The sequence below is a fragment of the Rhinopithecus roxellana genome, chromosome 19 (genome assembly GCF_007565055.1).
Source record: "Rhinopithecus roxellana isolate Shanxi Qingling chromosome 19, ASM756505v1, whole genome shotgun sequence".
Classification (NCBI taxonomy): domain Eukaryota; kingdom Metazoa; phylum Chordata; class Mammalia; order Primates; family Cercopithecidae; genus Rhinopithecus; species Rhinopithecus roxellana.
The window spans coordinates 43,191,980-43,210,569 of NC_044567.1; the positions used below are offsets into that span (position 1 = coordinate 43,191,980).

Below are 18,590 nucleotides of genomic sequence, written 5' to 3' on the forward strand. Positions count from 1 at the left end.
AGCGATTCTTGTGCCTCAGTGTCCTGACTAGCAGGAATTATAGGCGCCCACCACCACTCCCAGTTAGTTTTTATATTTTTAGTAGAGATGGGGTTTCACCATGTTGGCCAGGCTGGTCTTGAACTCCTGACCTCAGGTGATCAGCCCACCTCGGCCTCCCAAAGTGCTGGGATTTCAGGCATGAGCCACAGCGCCCAGCTGTATCCATTGATTTCTTAATTTCAGATACCCTATTTTTCAGTGTCCATTTGTGGATTTTTTTGTTATCAAAAAACCATTTGATTTTTTTTTTTTTTTTTTTTTTTTTTGAGACGGAGTCTCACTCTATCGCCCAGGCTGGAGTGCAGTGACCGGATCTCAGCTCACTGCAAGCTCCGCCTCCCGGGTTTACGCCATTCTCCTGCCTCAGCCTCCCGAGTAGCTGGGACTACAGGAGCCCACCACCTCGCCCGGCTAGTTTTTTGTATTTTTTAGTAGAGACGGGGTTTCACCATATTAGCCAGGATGGTCTCGATCTCCTGACCTCGTGATCCGCCCGTCTCGGCCTCCCAAAGTGCTGGGATTACAGGCTTGAGCCACCGCGCCCGGCCATTTGATTTTTTTAGACTGTAATTCTCTGTTGAAATTCTCCATATTATGTCCATCTTTTCCTCTATTTTCTGAATATATTAATGATAATTATTTGGAAATCCTTGTCTTCTAACTCTGATGTCTGTATCATCTGTGAATCCACATCTTATGTATTTTTATTTATCAGTCATATATTTTTGTTTTTCACATACTTTGCTATTTTTGACTGAATGCTGGTAAAATACATACAAAAGCACTATTGAGGCTCCATAAGATGTTTATTTTCCACCAGAGACAGTTTACACAGTCCTCTGCCAGACAGAAAGTGTGGTTAATCCCATTAATCCAATCAGGAACTCCAATGAGTCCAGGCTGTATTACAGATTTGGTGAGGCTCAGTTCATCTCTGTTTGAGTCCATTCCTAGGATGTGACTCTACTCAGCTTACAGTTGAGGGCATGCCTGACTGTGTCGCCAAAACCAAGAGAAGCATAAGAATTTCCACTCTGCTTTTCAGAGATGTGTCGGTTTCTTTATTTTATTTTATTTTATGTTTTTGAGACAGAATTTTGCTCCTGTTGCCCAGGCTGGAGTGCAATGGCGTGATCTCAGCTCACCACAACCTTCCCCTCCCAGATTCAAGTGATTCTCCTGCCTCAGCCTCCCTAGTAGCTGCGATTACAGACATGGGCCACCATGCCCAGCTAACTTTGTATTTTTACTAGATGGGGTTTCTCCATGTTGGCCAGGCTGGTCTCAAACTGCTGACCTCAGGCAATCCACCTGCCTCAGCCTCCCAAAGTGCTGGGATTACAGGCGTGAGCCACCACACCCAGCTTCCAGTTTATCTCTTTAGTTTTCCTCCCTGCATACCTTCAGACTTCAGCAGATGTTAGGAGAGGGAATCTGGCTACCTATTTAAGACCTCTTGATGGGTCTTAGTGGCTCATTCCTGTAATCCCAGCACTTTGGGAGGCTGAGGTGGGAGGATTGCCTGAGCCCAGGAGTTCAAGACCAGCTGGGCAACATAGTGAGATTCTGTCTCTAATTTTTTTTTTTTTTTTTTTTTTTTTTTGAGATGGAGTCTCGCTCTGCTGCCCGGGCTGGAGTGCAGTGGCCGGATCTCAGTTCACTTCAGCTCACTGCAAGCTCCGCCTCCCGGGTTCACGCCATTCTCCTGCCTCAGCCTCCCGAGTAGCTGGGAGTACAGGCGCCCGCCACCACGCCCGGCTAGTTTTTTTTGTATTTTTTAGTAGAGACGGGGTTTCACCATGTTAGCCAGGATAGTCTCGATCTCCTGACCTCGTGATCCACCCGTCTCGGCCTCCCAAAGTGCTGGGATTACAGGCTTGAGCCACCGCGCCCAGCGTAAATTTTTTTTTTTTTAATTAGCTAGGTGTGGTGGCACCAGCTGGTAGTCCCAGCACTTTGGAAGGCTGAGGTGAGAGAATTGCTTGAACCCAGGAGTTTGAGACCAGCCTGGGCAACAAAGCAAAATCCGGTCTCTACAAAAAGTAAAAATAATTAGCCAGGTGTGGTGATGCATGCCTATGGTCCCAGCCACTCGAGAGGCTAAGATGGGACGATCACTTGAGCCCAGGACTTCAAGGTTGCACTGAGCTATGTTCAAGCTACTGTACTCCAGCTGGGGTGAAAGAATGAGACCCTATCTCCTAGAAAAAAAAAAAGAGAGAGACAGACAGAGAAAGGGACCCTTCAAGTATCCCATTTTGTGTTTCTAGTCCCCGTGTGGGTGTCAGAAACTCTGCTGGCTTCTCTGCCTGGCAGCAATGCCTTCCGTGGAGGACAAACCCAGATTATCAATCTCTAGTCTTATCTAGAACTAGAAAGTGCTCCCGGGGAAAAGGAACTGCAGATCTCCATTCACCTCAGAAAGGTGAACCCTTCCCTGTAATGTCAGTCTCTCTTATGAATTTCTGCAGCTCTCTGATGCTTTCATAAATATCATTTTGCAGTTTACCTGGTTTTTAGTTGTTCCCAGAGGAACTATTGGCTTACTGTGAACTATTTTGTCCTATTCAGAAATACTCCCAAGATATATTCTTATGGATTGAACATATTGTCATAGGTTTTGTTGGAAAAAAATCTATTGCAAAATCATTTTTTCCTTTCTCTCTTCTTCTTCCCCCGACCTCCAGCCCTTTAGATGTAGGTATAGAGAAAGAAGCACCTTGGGTCAATTTCAGATCTCCTACTCACCTAGTGTATGGCATTAGAACATTTATTTAAACTCTCCGCCTCTCAGTTTGATCTGAAAATGAGGATGCTGTGAAAATTAAGTGAGGTAACACTGTATGGCACCCAGCACGAAGGCTGGCACATGGATTTTAATGCCTTTCACCTCTTTCTTCTCTCTCCTCTCCCCACAGCTAATTTGAGTAAGCTTCCTCTTAGTGGCTGGGGGAGTTTTCCCATGAAGGGATCAAAGCTTAGTGGTTTAGGGCCAGGTGCGGTGGCTCATGCCTGTAATCCCAGCACTTTGGGAGGCTGAGGAGGGAGGATCACCTGAGGTCAGGAGTTTGAGACCAGCCTGGCCAACATGGCGAAACCCCATCTCTACTAAAAATACAAAAATTAGCTGGGTGTGGTGGCGGGCACCTGTAATGCCAGCTACTGGGGAGGCTGAAGCAGGAGAATCACTTGAGCCTGGGAGGCAGAGGTAGCAGTAAGCCCTGATGGTGCCACTGCACTCCAGCCTGGGTGACAGAGAAATGCTGTCTCAACCAAAAAGAAAAAAAAAAAGAAAAGTTTAGTGGTTTTAGTGGTTTTGTTTGTTTGTTTGGTTTGGTTTTTGAGACGGAGTCTCGCTCTGGCTCAATCTCAGCTCACTGCGACCTCCGCTTCCTGGGTTCAAGCGATTCTCCTGCCTTAGCCTCCCGAGTAACTGGGACTATAGGTGTATGCCACCACGCCTGGCTAATTTTTTTAAATTTTTAGTAGAGACGGGGTTTCACCATGTTGGCCAGTCTGGTCTCGAACTCTGCCTTGGCCTCTCAAAGTGTTGGGATTACAGGCGTCAGCCACCGTGCCCGGTCAGCTTAGGGGTTTAAAGGTAGTTTCTCTACTGACGACTAGAAAGGTGGTAAATGCGTCCAGTCTTAGGGGTGAAAGGAGTTAAAGCAGGGTCTTTACTCACAACATGTGTGTGGGGAAAAGAACGAGAGATCAGCTTGTTACCATGTCTATATAGAAGGAAGTAGACATAAAAGACTCCATTTAGTTCTGTATTTAAGATGCTGTTAATCTGTGACCTTACCTTCAACTTTGTCCTTGCAAGAGACACCTGCGAAGGTGATTTAAGGTTAAAAGGATTTTGGGCTGTGCAGAATGTGCTTTGTTAAACAAGTGCCTAAAGGCTGCTTGTGGTTAAAAGTCATCACCATTCTCTTAAATCTCAAGAAAGGGAAAAACATTTGTCTCCTGCCCCTCCCTGGGCAATGGAACATCTCCGGGTAATACCCATTGTGTGCCTTGTTTACTGAGTGAGGAGAAACCGCCTTTAGGAATAAGGTGGGACTTGCTGGAGCAATACTGCTAAAAGGTTTATGGAGATGTCGCATATATATCTCAAGGCACAGCATTTTCTGTTAAACTTATTCATATTACAAGGATTTTTTCATATGTCTTACTGCTGATTTCCTCCCTACAATAATCCTATTGTCCAGTGACTCCCTTATCCTTTTAATGACTAAGATAATTCTCAATAAATACCAAGGGAACTCAGAGGCCGGTGCCGTCGTGGGTCCTCTGTAAGCTGAGCGCTGGTCCCCTGGGCCCCGCTTTTCTTTCTCTACACTTTGTCTCTGTGTTTTATTCCTTTTCTCAAGTCTTTCGTTTCCACCTAACGAGAAACACCCACAAGTGTGGAGGGACAGGCCACCCCTTCACATGTGGCCCTTGGAAATGACAACTTCAGGATATGCAGAGGCTAAGAGTAATTTAGAAGAGATAATGGAGCTTTCTAGGGCCAAGCTGGGTCCATGCCCATAGCTATCTGGAGGTGGAGGACACTCACGGGACAGAGCTACTCAAATCTGTCACTCTTCAGTCGTCTTCCTCAGCCTCCTAGACAAGGCACTTAGATGCACGGTTTCATTTAAACTCTAAGCAGAAGCAGTGGTGTGCTGGACTTAGCTCAAACCATCTTGGATATTGAGAACTGAATGTTGAATTTTCAGGAATTTTATGAGCTGGTTGACTTCATGTTGGTAACTTAAAATCTGCAATGGTGAGTTGGGTGCTGTGGCATGCACTTGTAATCCCAGCTACTCAGGAGGCTGAGGTGGGAGGATCACTTGAGATCAGGAGTTCAAGACTAGCCTGGGCAACATGGTGAGACCCCCATCTCAAGGAAAAAAAGAAAAGCTGCCACGGTGCATGGTGAGAATATTTATATGATGGATGGAAACCAATGAACACTACAAAGAAAGTATTTGCTTTCCTTCCAGAGAGCCAGTTGTTAAACATTTACTAGCATACCACTGAACATTAAGTATTTTTACCAATTTATATTTGAGTAAACTGAGGCTTTGAGACCCAAGTTCTCTCAGAGCATAAGTGGCATAGCCAGTATTAAAACCTGTATCTATTTGGGTCCAAAGCCCATGAGTACTTTCTCCTAGGGATATCAACTGTTGTTTTGTTTTGTTTTTGAGACATTGTCTTGCTGTGTTGCCCAGGCTGGTCTCCCAGGCTAGAGTGCAGTGGCACAATCTTGGCTTACTGCAACATCCGCCTCCCGAGTTCAAGTGATTCTCCTGCCTCAGCCTCCCAAGTATCTGGGACTACAGGCGCCCGCCACCATATCGGGCTAATTTTTTGTATTTTTAGTAGAGACAGGGTTTCGCCATGTTGGCCAGGCTGGTCTCGACCTCCTGACCTCAGGTGATCCCCCCGCCTCGGCCTCCCAAAGTGCTGGGATTACAAGCGTGAGCTACCACGCCCAGCCTATCTATTATTTTTGTTCTCAGGATGGTCATATATAACCCCAGTAAAGGAAGAAATAAAAATGCTGTACTCCCCTTCCCACCCCTACTCCCTGCCCCAGTGTGAGTATCCAAAGAACATCAGAATCTCACTTCTGCTCACTGTGATCCTCACCATGACCCCAGGCCCAAGCAGTCTTCCCTTAATCATTCCCATTCTACAGACTGGGAGGAAGCCTTATAAGCTTCAGTGACTCCCAGCCCCGCGCTCACACATTAGTGCCAGGACTGTTCAGAGGCCTCTTCACCTGAATCCAGAAACCCTTGGCCATACTCCAGCTAGATGCCTGATAAAGGAGCAGAATTCTCGATTCAGGTTCAGGTTCAGCAACCATGCATTTCCTTTCCTTTTCCCTTCAGGTGACAGGAAGGCGTTGCTGGTCCTCAGGCAGGCTCTGTTTATTGCTGCCACAGCCTAAACTGCTACCACGGCATATCTGGGTACCTCTGGGAAGCGACTCATTGAGGAAAGTGTGGCACACATGCTGCTGAGAGGCTAGGAATGTAGAGTAAGGTATCAGCAGGAGCCTGGGCAACATAGAGGGACCCCGTCTCTGCAAAAAAAAAAAAAAAATACAAAAATTAGTTGCCTGTGGTGGTGCATGCCTGTAGTCCCATCTACTCAGGAGACTGAGGCAGGAAGATTGCTTGAGCTACGAAGGTCAAGGCTGCAGTGAGTTGTGTTCAAGCCACTGCACTTCAGCCTGGGCAACAGAGCAAGGCCCAGTATGAATTCGGACTCCCTACCTTAGCTGGGGGAACTTGGACTAATCACTGTGAGCCTTAGTTGTATAATTTACAAAATGGGGCTAAGAAAACTTAATCTTGTCAGGAATGGTGGCTTACTCCTATAATCTCATCACCTTGGCTGGAGGATTGCTTGAGTCCAGGAGTTTGAGACCCATCCTTGCAAAATAGTGAGACCCTGTCTCTACAAAAAATAAAAAACTAGCCAGGGTGTGGTGGTGTGTGCCTGTATTCTTAGCTACTTGGGAGGCTGAGGTGGGAGGAATACTTGAACCCAGGAGGTTGAGGCTGCAGTGAGCCATGATTGCATCACTGCACTCCAGCCTGAGTGACAGAGACTCGGTCTCACAAAAAAAAAAAAAAAAAAAAAGAAAGAAAAGAAAAGAAAAGAAAATGAAAAAGAGAAAACCTGAAGATTAACTGAGCCAATACGCAGCACCAGGGCTGGTGCACAATCCGTGCCCAATAATTAGTAGATTGGGGGCACACCAAAGGGATGTTTTGGACAAATGTTAAATCAATATTTGGCTGAGGCTGAAGAAAAATATCATTATCACATAATAAAATTATCAACTGGGCACAGTGGCTAATGCCTGTAATCCCAGTACTTTAGGAGGCCAAGGTGGGCAGATCACTTGAGGTCCAGAGTTCAAGACCAGCCTGGTCAACATAGTGAAACCCCACCTCTAATAATAATACAAAAATTATCTGGGTGCGATGGCGCATGCCTGTAATCCCAGCTACTGAGGAGGTTGAGGCACAAGAATCACTTGAACCTGGGAGGTGGAGGTTGTAGTGAGCTGACATCTCACCACTGCACTCTGGCGGCAGAATGAAACTGTGTCTTGAAAAAATAAAATAAAATTCTTAGGGTCAAGAATAAATCTTACATTTTATTAAAGATTTAGTTACTGCTGCAGTTAATTATTTTAAAAATTTAGTAGCATATTTCTAAAGTTTGTCCAAATGCAGAAATAATACTTTCTCAGCACATTCAGCACCTGAACTGTTCCTTTGGTCACTACTTGGTGCATTTAGGTTATGAGTAGAAGCTCACTTTCTATTATTATTATTATTATTATTATTATTATTATTATTATTTTATTAGTTTTTGAGATAGAGTCTCACTCTGTTGCTCAGGCTGGAGTGCAGTGGCACGATCTCAGCTCACTGCAATCTTCACCTTCTGGGTTCAAGTGATTCTCCTGCCTCAGCCTCCGCACCTGGCTAATTTTTGTATTTTTTGTAGAGACGGGGTTTTGCCATGTTGGCTAGGCTGTTCTTGAACTCCTGATCTCAAGTGATCTGCCTGCCTTGGCCTCCCAAAGTGCTGGGATTACAGGCATGAGCCACCATGCCCGGCTGATAAGTAGAAGTTCACTTTCATCTGGGGTTAATGGAGGGTCAAAACGTTTTTCAGATACCTCAGTTATCTGACATTTTCTTCTTTCTTTTTTTTTTTTTTTAGATGGAGTCTCGCTCTGTCACCCAGGTTGGAGTGCAGTGGAGCAATCTCGGCTCACCGCAAGCTCCGCCTCCCTGGTTCACGCCATTCTCCTGCCTCAGCCTTCCGAGTAGCTGGGACTACAGGTGTGTGCCACCACGCCAGGCTAATTTTTTGTACTTTTAGTAGAGATGGGGTTTCACCGTGTTAGCCAGGATGGTCTGGATTTCCTGACCTCGTGATCGGCCCGCCTCGGCCTCCCAAAGTGCTGGGATTACAGGCCTGAGCCACCGCGCCCAGCCTCTTTATTTTCTTCATTGTGATTGGATTGAATGAAACACGTCATGGATATTGTGTATGTTTTTTCTCTTCCTGAAATTTTGAAGTGACAATGTTGACATTTGCTTTTGATGCAACTTCACAAGATATGGAAACTCTCAGATTTGAGATTCTCAGATTGAGATCTAGCCGACACACACTCCTGATAATTGCATAGTTGTCCATCTACTTTTTATATCACCATTTGAAAATTCCAAACTGTTTTGGTACATAGATCATTATTAAATATTAGAGCATTTTAAATATTGAGACAATCATTTCAACACATAGAAAACAAGGAGATTTTTCACTTTTAAGTACATTGGGAATGCTTACCTACACTGAAATGGAATATTCACATATATCAATAAATAGAAATGACATGCCGTGTTTGGATTAACGACATTTTTTTTTTTTTTTTTTTGAGACAGAGTCTTGCTCTGTCACCCAAGCTGGTGTGCCATGGTACAACCTCGGCTCACTGCAACCTCTATCACCCAGGTTCAAGGGATTCTCCTGCCTCAGCCTCCCTAGTAGCTGGGATTACAGGCGTGTGCCACCATGCCCAGCTAATTTTTGTATTTTTAGTAGAGGCGGGGTTTCACCATGTTGGCCAGCTGGTCTCGAACTCCTGACCTCGGGTGATCCACCCACCTCGGCCTCCCAAAGAGCTGGGATTACAGGTGTGAGCCACCATGCTCAGCCGGATTAATGACATTATTTTTTTTGGGGGGGGAGGTGGGGGGGACGGAGTAGCGCTCTGTCGCCCAGGCTGGAGTGCAGTGGCGTGATCTCGGCTCACTGCAAGCTCTGCCTCCTGGGTTCACGCCATTCTCCTGCCTCAGCCTCCGGAGTAGCTGAGACTACAGGTGCCTGCCACCACGCCCGGCTAATTTTTTGTATTTTTAGTAGAGACGGGGTTTCACCGTGTTAGCCAGGGTGGTCTCGATCTCCTGACCTTGCAATCCGCCCACCTCAGCCTCCCAAAGTGCTGGGATTACAGGCGTGAGCCACTGTGTCCGGCCTAATGACATTCTTATGCTTGCAAAACGTGGTGGCCACATATATAGCCACACAATTGCTCGTCATGTACAAGTTCTGAAATGCCACTGAAATAGATATTTTGCAATTTAATCTTCCAAAGGCCAAGGATGAAGCTGCAGCAGAATAGCAAATTTGGTCATATATTCAGATCTAAGCTGAACTTTGTGGCATTCTTAGTAGTTATCATTACGTAAAGTGACATTATGGCCAGGCACGGTGGCTCACGCCTATAATCTCTGCACTTTGGGAGGCTGAGGCAGCAGATCACTTGAGACCAGGAGCTCAAGACCAGCCTGGCCAACACAGTGAAACCCCATTTCTACTAAAAATACAAAAATTAGCCAGGTGTGGTGGCACACATATGCAGTCCCAGCTACTTGGGAGGCTGAGATAGGAGGATTGCTTGAACCTGGAGATGGAGGTTGCAGTGAGCTAAGATCATACCACTGCACTTCAGCATGGGCAACAGAGTGAGACTGTCTCAAAAATAAATAAATAAATAAATAAATAAATAAATAAATAAATAAATAAAGTGACATTCTGTTCTCTAGGACTCAGTCTTCACTGTATGCTTCTCAGTCCCAGGAAAGCAGAGAGCTTGGGTTCTACAATTCTGACGCTTTCATCCATTTAGTTGCCCAAGCCAGAAACCTCTCATTTAAGATGAAATCCTATCAATTCCTTGTCTTAACTTTCTGCTGTATCTACCTTTATCCCTGATTCTGAGCTGCTATTTCTTATAGCTTTCACTCTTACCCTATAATTTATTTCTCCACATAGCAACAGTGACTAAATATATATGAACCAGATCCTGGTATCCCCCTGCTGAAACTTCTCTATTGGCTTCCCATCACTTTGACTATGAACTTCAGCCTCCTTACTCTGGCCTAGGGGGTTCTCCTGCCTCCTGCCTACCTTGCCAACCTCGTTTAGAATTGCCCTGTCTGCCAGGGGCAGTGACTCATGCCTATAATCCCAGCACTTTGGGATGCTGAGGCAGACAGATTGCTTGAGCCCAGGAGTTCCAGACCAGCCTGGGCAACATGGTGAAAACTCATCTCTATAAAACATACAAAAAAACTAGCCAGGCATGATGGCATGCATCTGTAGTCCCAGCTACTTGGAAGGCTGAGGTAGGAGGATCACTTGAGCCCAGGAGGTCAAGGCTGCAGTGAGCTGTGATGGTGCCACTGCACTCTAGCCTAGGCAACAGAGTGGTACCTTGTTGCTAAAAAACCCCCCAAAACCGAAAAAACTCCCTCCTCCTGAATTGCAGTTTCCTAGCCAAACAGGATTCATTTCTGTTCTCTGAACACCTCAGTGCATTCCTGCTCTGTGACTTTCTGTATGCTCTTCTGTCTACCTGAATGCTTCCCACTGTTGCACCTTGCTGGCTCCTTTTTATCCTTCAACTGTATTAAAAGTCACTTTTTAAGATAAGTCTCTCCCTTTCTTTCTTTCTTTCTTTCTTTCTTTCTTTCTTTCTTTCTTTCTTTCTTTCTTTCTTTCTTTCTTTTTTTATTTTAATAGGAAAATGTTTTTAATTGGAACGTTTTAGAAATAAGATGATGCTACGTCTTCCATAGTTACTCATTTACACTGAAAAGTGATGGGTAACTTTTAGGACGTTTGCTTCCAGTCACTCTTCCCTGACTCTTTGATGTGATAATTCCTTCCGTCAAATACAACCGTTCTCCCAAGTGACGCAATGATGAGTATGTGCGTGACTCTGGAGGGAAAGGGTCTACATCTGTCTCTGCTTGTGCCTCGGGTTGGTTTTACAATAGATGTACCACCGGCCCTGCCTCTTCACCAGGTAACAGTCCTTGCAGCGCTTCTTAAGAACAGCCTTGGTTTTGAAACCCAGTGCGGGCAGCAGGCGGGGCAGGAGGCCGGGTGAGAGAAGTGAGCGCACTTCTGCCCCGGGTTTCACAGCCACGGGGGCTGCACCTCGAAGGGATTCCATCAGAAATGTGGAGAGGGCTCGAGGCTTCACTGTGTGACGACTGAGATATAGCAGAGGGTTCACCATCTTCCTTATAAAAAGATTTGCCATGTTGTGGCGAATCTGGCCGCACGCTCTCACCAAGCGCCGGTCCCCACATCCTTCCTTCCTTCCTTCCTTCCTTCCTTCCTTCCTTCCTTCCTTCCTTCCTTCCTTCCTTTCTTTCTCTCTCTCTCTCTCTCTCTTTCTTTCTTTCTTTCTTTCTTTCTTTCTTTCTTTCTTTCTTTCTCTTTCTGTCTTGCCCTTCCTTCCTTCTTTTCTTTCCTTCTCTCTCTCTTTCTTTCTTTCTCTTCTTCCTTCCTTCTTTTCTTTCTTTCTCTCCTTCCTTCTTTCTTTTCCTTCTTTCGCTCTTGTTGCCCAGGCTGGAGTGCTATGGCGCCATCTTGGCTCACCGCAACCTCCGCCTCCCAGGTTCAAGTGATTCTCCTGCCTCAGCCTCCCTAGTAGCTGTCATGTGCCACCACGCCCAGCTAATTTGGTATTTTTAGTACAGACGGGGTTTCTCCATGTTGGTCAGGCTGGTCTCGAACTCCCGACCTCAGGTGATCTGCCCTCCTCGGTCTCCCAAAGTGCTGGGATTACAGGCACGAGCCACCGCGCCTGCCAGTTTGTTTTGTTTTTAGTCTGCAAAGTGGGAAATACAATCCCTGTTGTGAGACTCCACTGGCACCAAGTGGGAAGGGGATTATCTGCCCTAATAGCTTCCCTGACAGAGGCAGGAAGGTCTCCAATGAATCTGTTTAAATATATTTTACTTGGTTTATTTTCTCTTCTCTCCCAGTCTATCAAGGTGATTGTGAATACCCCATGAGACACCAGATGTGAAAGTGCTTCATCATCCAAAGGGGACAGGGAGAAGGAGCCCAACCAATTACCTTCCTACTGGAAGGCATGGTCCCACTGACACAGTGTCTGCTCATTAACACATGGTAGTTGCTGAAGAAATGTCCTTTGAGGAGTGTTTTGTAGCCTGAATGTGTTCTCTGCACCCTGCTTTCTCTCATTCTTTTATCCATTTGCTCGTTTGTTCACATGGCCAGCATTCCTTGAGTACTGCCCTCTGCCAGTCCTTGTCTGGGAACTGGGTATAGAGTGGAGTGAACAAGGCAAACCTGGTTCTTGCTCTCAAGCAGTAAACAATCTATGGGACAGAGAGAGTCCTGGAGGATTCCAGTGCTGTGTGATTGGTGTCAGGATAGAGGAACACACAGGGGGACTGTAGGATTGCAGAGTTCTCATATTGGTCCTTCTCAAGTATAAGGGGGATCTGCTAAGCATGGAATTTCCCAGCCCAACCTGAGATATATCCCTTTGCTCTCATAGATCCAGGGTAGACAGCAGATAGAGAAGCTCTAGGAAGGTCCCAGGGGAGGAACCCCGACTGGGCACATTCTTACTGTAACCTTACTGCCCTGACCCTGCTATCTCCCTGCAAGGCATCTGTAGCACCAGCTACAGATGCCTTGCCATTTTAGCCTTCTCCAATTAGACATCACTCATGAAGGCAGGGAGACTTGGAGTGAAGCCTGGCCAATGGGTTATTTATTCTATCGCTTGAATCACAATACATCTCCAAACTTACCCTTGATTTGACTAATTCAAGAGATTAAGGCCCAGATGTGATGGGGGCTGGGCTGTCACAAAGTGTCACAAACCCCTCATTTTGTGCCAGCTGATGAGAGACTAATTGCCCAGACGGTGAGAGAGCATGATTAGTCCTTCTTTTATGCCAAGCCCCGAGGGAGATGAGAATTAGTCGTGAAGCCCGGTGGGAGGGTCTCTACTGTCTCAATGCACCCTCTGAAGCTGGCGAGAATGTCCCTGATGAATATGCAGTAGAGGAAACTGATTTGTCTTCCTGCTTAGCTTCAGCCAGGTCCAGCAATAACTTCTGATTCTGGCAGGCTCTGTGTTCAACATGGCTCTTCCCTCCAAGTCTTCTCTCTCTGGCTGCATGTTTTGTTTCCCCCCTTTTCCTGCATACTTCACTTCTTCACCTCCCACACATCCTTTTCAATATGTTTTTATGTTCTTGGCAACCCTTACCAAGGACAAGAGTGACCTCCTACTCACTAAGGTTAATGTTTACCACGATGGTCCTCATCTATTTGACCTCTCTGTAATGTTTGAAGCTGTTGGCCACTTTTTCCTTCTGGAATCTCTTTCCTTGTCTTCTGGGAGTCCTTCCTCTCTCACTTTTCTAATCTTTTCTTCTCCATCTCCAATTTCCTCCCCCATCCTGAAAATGTTGATATGTTACCAGTTCTCTGTTTCAGTTCTTCTCCTATTCTCTTTGCTCCCTCAGAGAGTGACAGATACTGTTGGTTGCCAATTCAACACCCATCTCTCTTCTTTTTTTTTTTGAGACGGAGTTTCGCTTTTGATTCCCAGAATGGAGTGCAATGGCACAATCTTGGTTCACTGTAACCTGCGTCTCCCAGGTTCAAAAGATTCTCCTGCCTCAGCCTCCCAAGTAGCTGGAATTACAGGCATGCACCACCATGCCCAACTAATTTTGTGTTTTTAGTAGAGATGGGGTTTCTCCATGTTGGTCAAGCTGGTCTTGAACTCCCAACCTCAGGTAATCTGCCCGCCTCAGCCTCCCAAAGTGCTAGGATTACAAGAGTGGGCCACAGTGCCTGGCCTTTTTTGTTTCTGATTTTTGTTTTTTGTTTGTTTGTTTGTTTTAGATGAAGTCTTGCTCTGTCGCCCAGGCTGGAGTGCACCGGTGCTATCTTGGTTCACTGCAACCTCTGCCTCCTGGGTTCAAGTGATTCTCCTGCCTCAGTCTCCCTAATAGCTGGGATTACAGGCGTACGCCACCAAGCTTGGCTAATTTTTGTTTTTTTGTTTTTGTTTTTGTTTTTTGTTTTTTGAGACGGAGTCTTGCTCAGTCGCCCAGGCTGGAGTGCAGTGGTGTGATCTCAGCTCACTGCAAGCTCCACCTCCTGGGTTCACACCATTCTCCTGCCTCAGCCTCCCGTGTAGCTGGGACTACAGGCACCTGCCACCATGCCTGGCTAATTTTTTTTTTGTATTTTTAGTAGAGACGGGGTTTCACCATGTTAGCCAAGCTGGTCTTGAGCTCCTGACCTTGTGATTCGCCTGCCTCAGCCTCCCAAAGTGCTGGGATTATAGGCCTGAGCCACCACGCCCAGCCATTGTCTCTTCTTGTTCAGGGAGAGTGACCCCTCCTCTCTGCCAAAGGATGAATCATAATTGGTTCAAACAATCATGGTAAATCATTTATCTCTGCCTATGATTTAAGAGTGGACATGTAGGCTGGGCGCCTGGCTATCAGCCTGGCTGACAGAATGAGACTCCATCTCAAAAAAAAAAAAAAAAAAAGAGTAGACATGTGACATACTCCTTGCCAATGGAGCACAAACAGAAGTTTGGGTGGGAGGGATTTCAGGGAACAAATGTGTGGGGAGAAGCTGTGCTTTATACCTTTAAACAAGATTTGAGGACATGGTGTCTGAAGCTGTAGAATCCATCTGCAGCTGAGCCTGGGGAGCAGTTGAACAGAATCAGTCACAGTGATGCTGTCCTGAGCTTTGATGTAGTTAAGCCAGTAAGTGAATCAATCCTGGACTGAACTTGCTATTCTCATTTTTAAGTTGCTATAAGTTGGGTTTTCTGCTACCTGCAACTGAAAGCATTCCCAATGGTACATGGGGAGATACTACCATCTCCCATAACTTTGACTACCAGCTCTGCACTGTTGCTGCCAAAGTTTATGAGTTTAATTCAGATCTCTTACTTGCAGCATCACAGATGTCTTCACATGAATATCCCTCACACTTAAGATCTAAACAAAACCCCATCTGTACATCCTCTTACTCTCAGGCCAAGTCAACTGGCTTTCTATCATCCTGCAGTATTTTGTTCGTACCTCTGTTAGAGCACTTGTCCCATGAGTTTGTTTGTTTTACTGTGTCTGTCTTCCCCTTTAGATTTTTTTTTTTTTTTTTTTTTTTTTTTTTTTTTTGAGACGGAGTCTCGCTCTGTCGCCCAGGCTGGAGTGCAGTGACCAGATCTCAGCTCACTGCAAGCTCCGCCTCCCGGGTTGACGCCATTCTCCTGCCTCAGCCTCCCGAGTAGCTGGGACTACAGGCGCCCGCCACCTCGCCCGGCTAGTTTTTTGTATTTTTTAGTAGAGACGGGGTTTCACCGTGTTAGCCAGGATGGTCTCGATCTCCTGACCTCGTGATCCACCCGTCTCGGCCTCCCAAAGTGCTGGGATTACAGGCTTGAGCCACCGCGCCCGGCCCCCCTTTAGAATTTAAATTCTCCTTTAGAACCTTATCACATCTTTTTTTTTTTTTTTTGACAGAGTCTTACTCTTGATCTGTCTCCAGGCTGGAGTGCAGTGGCATGATCTCGGCTCACTGCAACCTCCGCCTCCCAGGTTCAAGCGATTCTCCCACCTCAGCCTCCCGAGTAGCTGGGACTACAAGCGCCGGGCACCATGCCCAGCTAATTTTTGTGTTTTTAGTAGAGATGGGGTTTCAATATGTTGGCCAGGCTGGTCTCGATCTCCTGACCTCGTGATCTGCCTGCCTCAGCCTCCCAAAGTGCTGGGATTACAAGCATAAGCCACTGTGCCCAGCCCAGAACCTTATCACATCTTTAAATCCCTAGTATTAAGTAGGAGCTATTACATTCTTGTTGAACAAATTAATTGGCAAATGTTCAGAATATTCAGAGGTCTTCAACTGCAAGTAATACAATATCTAAAGACTAGTGACTTAAATTATAAAGATGTTTAGCTCTCTCACAAAATGTGAACTTTGGAGTTACATGGTTCCAGGGTTAGTTAAGCAGCTCAGCAAAGTCAGGAAACTGAGTCAGAATATCTGAGATCCTCTTGGCTTAGAATCTCTGAGATTCTTCATTGTTGCAAAGTTAGCTGCCACAGCTCCAACATTACATCTTTGCACAACAGTCTTCCAAACAGGAAACAAGGGAAGCAGGTCTTGGTGGCAGCAAAAAGGGCTTCTACTTCACATACATCTCTCTTTTTAGGGGAGCAAATCCTTCCAGAAACACCTCTCTGCATTGTTAACTGGAACTGTGTTATGTATCCCCTTGGATCAATATCTGGCAAAAGGAACAACAATAACCAAGATCGGCTTAGAACGATTTTGAGTCATTCCTGGTGTTGGGCATGTTGCTGTCTGACCAAAGGAGGATTCTGAATCAAGGTTGGGAGTATCTACCGGATAGATGATTAATGATACTTGCCCTTGATGTAGTGTCCTGAGTCCAAGCTCTTCCAGAAACCTCACTGTTTCTTGGGCACTTCTAAGATACACATAGCTCTGTGGTCAGCCTGTTCCTTTGTAGAACAATCCCTATATTCTCCACGTTTAGTGATCCATAGCAGAGGCTGATTATGTGCAGTTGTATAACTCTGTGAATGTGCTCTTTAGCAGGGCCAGTGCACACAGGAGTCAGTGTCAGGGCAGGTGGATGGCGGCAACTTTGCTTGCCAAGTCGTGCACTATGGCATGGGGTTGTGTCTGTTTGGAGGTAGGAGTATCTTGTTGCAATTCTCACAAAGGCACTCTAATGACTGTGGCTGCTATGTCTTCCAGAAAGGCTGTACCAGCATGGTGAATGTATAATGGACATGAGCATGGACATGGGATGGACATGAGAATGTTCATCTTTCTATACCCTCTCCATTACTAGGTATAATCACTCTAGAAAATCTTTAATAATCTTTTATCTGGTCCCCTTGGCTCTAGCCTTTCACTATGCACTTGATATCTACTCCCAGATTTACCTTCCCCCAAATCTCAAATCTCAAAGCAGTTGCTTCCTTGCTTAAAATCTTCTGTGACTTTTTTTTTTTCTTTTTTTTTTGAGACAGAATCTTGCTCTGTCACCCAGGCTGGAGAGCAGTGGTGCGATCTCAGCTCACTGCAACTTCCACCTCCCAGGTTCAAGTCATTCTCCTGCCTCAGCCTCTCGAGTAGCTGAGATTACAGGCACGCACCACCATGCCTGGCTAATTTTTTGTATTTTTAGTAGAGACAGGGTTTCACCATTTTGGCCAGGCTGGTCTTGAACACCTGACCTCAAGTGATCTGCCCACCTCAGCCTTCAAAAGTGCTGAGATTACAGACGTGAGCCACTGCACCAGATCTGTGTCTTATTAGGTAAACATTAAACTCCTTACTTGACATTATGGGCCCCTCAAGATCTGGCCCCACCCTATGATCCCAGCCTTATTTCTCATTATGAATCTTTCACTGAAGCCAAAAATTTTTTATGTGGTTCTCCACCCTCAAATTCCTTTCTTCTTCTTTTCTGCTTATTCTTGAAGACATGGCTCAGATCCAGTCTCCTGCGGAAACATTCCTTGGCTGCTCTAGTCTACCCTCTTATCACCTCTGAATTCCTTCATTTCAGTGGTTCTCAAATTTGGCTGCATGTTGGGATTACCTGGCGAGCTTTAGAAAATACCATTGTCTGGGTCTGGCCATAGGCATTTTGATTTAATCAATCTTGATGCCAGATTGGACTCTGGGATATTTAAATACTCCCTAGGTGATTCTAGTGTGCAGCCAAATTCCTGGACTCATTTGGAGTTTTTGTGTTGCATTTGGGAGCTTTAAAAATCAGATTCCTGAGCTGCACCTCCAGAGGTTCTGACATGTATATAAAAGCTCCCCAGGTGATTCTAAAGTGAAGCTTGATTGAGGGCCACTGTTCTGTGCTTACATATTTTTATTAATATTTTGTTTTTTTGTTGTGTTGTGTTTTTTTGAGAGTTTCCCTCCGTTGCCCAGGCTGGAGTACAATGGCTCCATCTCAGCTCACTACAACCTCCACCTCCCAATTTCAAGTGATTCTCTTGCCTCAGCCTCCCAAGTAGCTGGGATTACAGGCATGTCCCACTATGTCCAGCTAATATTTTTTATTTTTATTAGAGATGGGGTTTCACCATGTTGGTGATTTTTAGAATCTCTGACACCAGACTGGTCTCGAACTCCTGGCCTCAAGTGATCTTCCTGCCTCAGCCTCCCAAATTCCTGGGATTACAGGTGTGATCCATTGCACCTGGCCTCTTAAATATTTTTATACTTCCCACGGTATCATGCACACAGTAGGGGCTTAATTATGGCTAATTGTTTATTCATTGACTGATTAAGGAGAACTAGAATGACATAAGTGTGTAAAAGATATTTGACGACTGTAATGTGTTGTGCAAGTATAAGAGTTTATTATTGAGAGGTTATTATTGCTATTTAAATTTCCAAACTTGTCTTTGTAATTTCTGAGGTAAGGCCATGTTTTATTTTTTATTTATTATTTATTTATTATTTATTTATTTATTTTTGAGATGGAATCTTGCTCTGTCACCCAGGCAGTGGTGCGATCTCGGCTCACTGCAAGCTCCGCCTCCCGGATTCACGCCATTCTCCTGCCTCAGCCTCCCCAGCAG

The 18,590-nt window shown here is 45.5% G+C and overlaps 1 protein-coding gene across 1 annotated transcript; it reads right to left on the bottom strand.

The window, feature by feature from the left end:
* Positions 1–10,823: 10,823 nt before the first annotated feature.
* LOC104672431 (39S ribosomal protein L36, mitochondrial) lies at positions 10,824–11,229 on the bottom strand. The gene has a single exon (XM_010376240.2). It carries the CDS (start codon positions 11,183–11,185, stop codon positions 10,874–10,876), a length of 312 nt encoding a protein of 103 aa, XP_010374542.2. The 5' UTR covers positions 11,186–11,229; the 3' UTR covers positions 10,824–10,873.
* Positions 11,230–18,590: the final 7,361 nt, after the last annotated feature.